The sequence below is a fragment of the Coenobita brevimanus genome, chromosome 74 (assembly GCF_032717465.1).
Source record: "Coenobita brevimanus isolate Jiangsu-jjx chromosome 74, ASM3271746v2, whole genome shotgun sequence".
NCBI lineage: Eukaryota > Metazoa > Arthropoda > Malacostraca > Decapoda > Coenobitidae > Coenobita > Coenobita brevimanus.
This window is the reverse complement of record NC_137027.1, coordinates 35,710,212-35,716,211: the sequence shown is the minus strand read 5'-3', so window position 1 is coordinate 35,716,211 and position 6,000 is coordinate 35,710,212. Positions and strand designations below refer to the sequence as shown.

The window sequence follows — 6,000 nt, the reverse complement described above, 5'->3', positions numbered from 1 at the left end:
TGAAGAGAAACACAAGAAAAAATTCGAATAACAATATTTCTCATTGCAAAGTGAACCTAAAACGCGAAGAATAAATTGTTCAGTGTTCCATCACGGTAAGTGGAAAAACATAAAAACATTCTGGACAAGGATAAATGAAAGAGTTATTGTAAATGAAAAATGTGTGATGACCGTCAGATGGAAAACATACATGATACAATAAAAACAATATTTACGATTTCATGTTCATAGAAAAAAAAAAAAGACAAACGTGACAAGAAAACATTTTCCTAACAACTAAGTTTATTTGTCAGAAAGTGCAAATTCTCAGTATAAAATAAAATACAGGTGGAACACTGAGAACATTTTCAAAGTGGCCTAATAATATACAGTAAGGAAAAAGGAAAGAAATATATAACGATGGAGAACTGAATTATACCCAGACACAAAGCAGGAAAAATCTAAATGCAGGAAAATAATCATAAGCGAACCATCAGTCTCAGTATAACAATGATCCCCTGCTCATCACATCACCGGACCATCAACTAAAGGAGACCGCCTCAGAATGGCTCCACTTGGCTCCACCTGCGTCTTCTGGGTCCTGCTGCTGCTCGGCCTCTTTGGTAAGCGGCTCTGTTACTTAGAATGATTATGTGAATAGAGTTAAGTGGTTCTACTGTTGGTTAGAATGATAAAGTGATGAGAGTTAGGGTCGTGGTTCTCGTGGATGAGAGGCTTTGTGATATCTCTTCCTTATCGATGTATTCTGTATATTACACCTTATTATTTTGAATGGTAGTTATCTATTCCTTAGAACCACACAGATTGCATACAGAATCTATAAGAATATATTATCGTACCAAATAAATAAATAAACCAATAAGGAAGAGGTGCTAGGTAGCTTCCTTAACAGATGAGAATACGAAACAAAGTGATAAAGTGTTAAAATGTGAAACAAAGTGAAAGAGCGACAGACTAACGAGGAGAGTGTATGTGAGTGAGGTGGAGGGGGGTAGAGGAAGGGGGAGGCCAAGGATGAGATAGAGGGATGGAGTGGAGAGGTATATGAGAGAGGGGTGTGCGAGCTGAGAGCAGGGCAGTGAAATGGCGGGGGACAGGGCGACATGGAGGCAATTTGTTTGTGGCCAGCCCATACGGGATTAAGACGTCTGGCAACAGATTGACAGAGAGTGAAAAGCTGTTGATATGTGGTCACACGGGACATCGTCGAGTAGTTCTTGCCTCCAGAATGGCTGTTTTATTTGATATACGAATATTTTGAAGCTATAAGGGCAATGATATTGGAAAGATATTCAGACGGCAGTGTCCATCTGAACATTAAAGAGTTCTTGCAGTAATCGCAGTCAGATGCATGTTCCGTTTATAATGAATTACGTAAACTGCAATGTTCACTTATATGCGGAATCATTACACAATATATTAGTTATTACGGAAAAAATGCTCAGATGATTTTAAAAACACTGAAGACGTATACACTGGATGTTCGTTTGACCAGATTTTGTTGTCAATCAAGCCCGCCACTCACTCAAATTTCAGACTTCCTCACGCTGGATTCCTGCTTGCCAATAACAAGAGAAACAAGACTTAATACAAAAAGATATTAGGCCTTCCTGAGTCATATTCACTGCCTCGTGGTTTCTGGGTCCTTCTAATTAAGCTCTCTGGCCAGTTTTATAAAAAATTCTCTCACTTCCCCTTCTACCTGCGAGTCCACAGACGTTTTCTAATCGTATTCCGCTTCTTGTGTGTGTGTGTGTGTTATATCATTAACATACCCATAACAGTAGCAGATTCGATGCGTTTACCTTCACTGTTTTTAGTGCTGTACTCAACCGTGTATCAGTAAGATTTAACAGAAAGGAAACGACGATTATTAGTCTCTCACTCACCTGACGACATTCCTTTTTTTTTTTTCCTTGCTGCGATAGAACGACTCGTGTGATCACCTTTGAAAGATCTTATTTTCTCTAGCTATTGCTCTTCTGATCTTAATTTCTCTTGCTATTGCCCTTCCGATCTTACTTTCTCTTGCTACTGCCCTTCCGGTCTTAGTTTTCCGTGCAATTGCTCTTCTGATCTTCATTTCTCTTGCGTTGCCCTTCCGATCTTAATTTCTCTTGCTATTTCCCTTCCGATCGTAATTTCTCTTGCTATTGCCCGTCCAATCTTAATTTCTCATGCTTATTGCCCCTTCAGTCTTATTTCTCTCGTTATTGCCCTTCTGATCTTAATTCCTCATGCTTATTGCCCTTCCGATCTTAATTCCTCATGCTTATTGCCCTTCCGATCTTAATTCCTCATGCTTATTGCCCTTCTCATCTTAATTTCTCTCGTTATTGCCCTTCCGATCTTAATTTCTCATGCTTATTGCCCTTCCCATCTTAATTTCTCTCGTTATTGCCCTTCCGATCTTAATTTCTCATGCTTATTGCCCTTCCCATCTTAATTTCTCTCGTTATTGCTCTTCCGATATTAATTCTCTCGTTATTGCCCTTCCAATCTGAATTCCTCTTGTTATTGCCCTACCGTTTGCTATGGCGCGAATATGTCTCCGTGTGACCACTGCTTTAAACATCTACCAAGAGGAAGCCAAGTCGACCCCAGGCAGAAACAGGGAAGATTTAGTTGCCTGAGGCTTCCTTGACCTTTACATCTCGAGGGACGACTAATCTCTTTTCCTGTGGCGAGGTTTGAAAGTTAAGTCTTACCAGGGGTCGTAGTCTGGTCGTTCGAGAGGGCCATTTCTTTTTTTTTTTTTTTACATCATCTCTAATTCATTTTCCATATCTCACCAAACTGCTACCTTGTTACCTTGCTTGTTATGTAGGTTATTATTACAGTCAATCTGTTTTCATCCGACAAAGATCAGTAACTCATTTTTACCTAAATGATGGGTAGGTTTAGTAAGACTAAAGGATGAATTTGACTAGTAACCAAGGAGACTCATTTCCTCGTCATAACTGAGCCTCATCAAATTTTATGTAACTGATGGACAGGTTTAGTTAGATTAGGGGATGAATGTGACTAGTAACCAAGGAGACTCATTTCCTCGTCATAACTGAGCCTCATCAAATTTTATGTAACAACGACTTAGTATACAAGCACTGTGGATGGTCCAGTTTCCTCAAATGAAAGCAAGCCGACTATAGAAAAAAACATTAATTCTATAAATAACATGGTACAAAATTATAAGACACAGATAAAAATAAATTGGGAGGAGGTAAATATTCTTCTTATCAATACCAGAACACCTCCTAGGGATTTTTTTTTTTTTTCGAGATCCACTGATATGTCATTAAAATATCTACATTATGAGACTGATTCTGGACTGGAATGAAGAACGGTTTGGGAGTGCTTCTGTGTGTGTGTGTGTGTGTGTGTGTGTGTGTGTGTGTGTGTGTGTGTGTGTGTGTGTGTGTGTGTGTGTGTGTGTGTGTGTGTGTGTGTCCTGAATCCAGTGACGCCATTTTTTTTCTACTAAATGTTGCTTCCTGACCAATTTATGAAGTATAGGAGTGACTTTCGGAATTGTAGGGGTAAGATGCATTGCCCATCTACCCCTTCCCTACAAGACGTCTGCCTAAGCTGAAGAAAATCGTCTGGTAGTGATAACAACGTATCAAAAACTACATCCCAGAACTGACAGGGTTAATATATCTTTCACAGGGTCCACCTATTGTATATGTTCTTAAAAAAAAGATGTTAATACCACTGCTCAAGATATGCATGGAATAAAAAGTCAAGAATGTGCGTGGTGGGTACGTGGGCCCAAGTGGTGTAAGGTGAAGGTGTGTGTGCCATGTCATACATATCAGGCCTGTAAATAAATAACCTATAACAATCGCATAACAATTAACAATACTTGAAGTTGCAGGAATTAGTTCGAATAAGGTTAAAGGAGAATGATAATGTTTTAAAAATCTAATGTCCTACGTTGCATGCATTTCATCGTTGGGTAGTTCAGGAGCAATGCGAGGCTACAGCTCTTCATCTAAAAAGCCATTACATACCATTATAAGGTCACTGAACACTGCATGCCGTTTCATTGTCAGACTGTTTTATCAAAAGAAGACCATGATGTTGATACTGAATTTCATCTACCTATCTATCCATCTATTTATCTATCTATCTATATGCACACACACACGCACGCACACACACACACACACACACACACACACACACAACTCACTGAATGGACTGGTTGGCACTCAGAATAATACCATGGAACAGCTGGTATTATCGGGCCTCCTCTCCTCATTGACCGGAGTCCATGTCATCACGAAGGCTATTTAGATTCACAATAAACTTGAAATGATCCTGTGCCTTGAGCCGCATTCTCGCCAGTTATGGAGGCTTCCCAGCGTCACTTCTCAACGAAATTATCCATGCATTTAGCACATAATAATCTCAAGTATATTATTTATGCAATCAAGTGAAAGGTGGTAATAGTAAAACGTGACTAACCCTCCCTCCACCATCATATTCCATCTTGCCCCATCAGGAGCGTAGGGGCCCGGGGATAGGCTACTCATCCCCGAACTTTAAGGCAACGTTGACCAGCCTCACTAGTCCCTGAGTGATATCATGAGAGTACCAAACCCCAACCACCCTCAGATGGAAACCCTTGAAGGCTCCATCCGGTTTAATCGCCTTAGCTCACTAGAAAGCAAGGCGTCATTTGGTTATAACATCACCACACAGAGTAATAAATGGTTATCTCTCAGTGTAGTCGTGTGGAGAGAGAAAGACAGAGAGGGGATGGGCGCCCTCATTTGCCTTTAACATAACGTGTGTATAATGTACGAACACAATCATTAATTTCTTTACCCCCCCAGGCCACAGGAAGGTGGAAGACAGGGTTGATTTACAGGCAGGATAGTGAATAATGGTTGTTGTGTGTGTGTGTGTGTGTGTGTGTGTGTGTGTGTGTGTGTGTGTGTGTGTGTGTGTGTGTGTGTGTGTGTGTGTGTGTGTGTGTGTGTGTGTGTGTGTGTGTGTGTGTGTGTGTGTGTGTGTGTGTGTGTGTGTGTGTGTGAGATAAGACGCCAATATCTGCTCCCCTGGCCTTTCTCCAACCTTGTCCTCTACTCACAAGAAAATATTAAGGTATAACAATGCTAATAAGTCACCAAAGAAAAGATGCTAGACAGACTCCAAAGATGACGAGAACACGTGACTTGATTATCGTAATGCCAATAATAATTAAAGCAGCTAAATTATTCCCAGTAAAGCAATTATCGTTTATTGCGAATTTTCCACCGTTTTGGCCTGTTCCTAGAGGCTCGAAGTCGGGCGGAAAGTGTTTTATTATGCCAGTGTAAAAAAATTCTGTGTGGTTAATATTCACTACACAAAATAGTTTTATGTAGAAAAAAAAAATACGCGTATTTAAAAAGTTAACCTCTACACCAAGCATGGCAGCACATTTATTTTATTTCTGCTAAGGACATACGATTGACTAACTACTGGGAAATCTTTCAGTTCTATGGGTAAACAAAATGAGAAAAAAGAAAAGAAAAATCTGTGTATCTTTTTCACTGCGATGATAGTAATTAGACATATCAATACTTCCCAGCTAAAGCCAAATACCTTTAGTCTTATGAGGGGAATCCAAGTTTAAATAATGCATTAAACAACAAACCGACCATCACCCGGGTCACTGTGAAATGTGTGTGTGTGGTGGAGGTCCCTGGCTGGTAATCCGGTGTGAGAGGCGAGGGCTGCTGCAGGATTTGTAACTGAACTATTTTCTACTTTTTACAGTACCAGATGGAACAACCTAACCTAGCCAAGCCTAACCTAGCCTAACCTAACCTAACCTAGCCAGCCTTGGGAGCGTTATTACTCTGAACTACTGTACTTCCAAGATTTTCAAGTACCAGATACAACCCAGATTTGTCCTCATTAAATCTCTTACTGGCATTCAGCAGTTTACTCTCCACACTATAAATACACAAAATCATCTGTAATCCCTCTTGCCTTCCTCGCTGTATGCTT

At 40.1% G+C, this 6,000-nt stretch overlaps 1 protein-coding gene across 1 annotated transcript in view; it reads left to right on the top strand.

Annotated features, from left to right (window-relative positions):
* Positions 1-544: 544 nt before the first annotated feature.
* LOC145407830 (zwei Ig domain protein zig-8-like) overlaps positions 545-6,000 on the top strand; it is a 134,609-nt gene continuing 129,153 nt past the window's right edge. The window contains exon 1 of the mRNA XM_080278687.1: positions 545-602. Within this exon, the coding sequence (XP_080134813.1) occupies positions 545-602 (58 nt within the window). The remainder of the gene's footprint in view (positions 603-6,000) is intronic.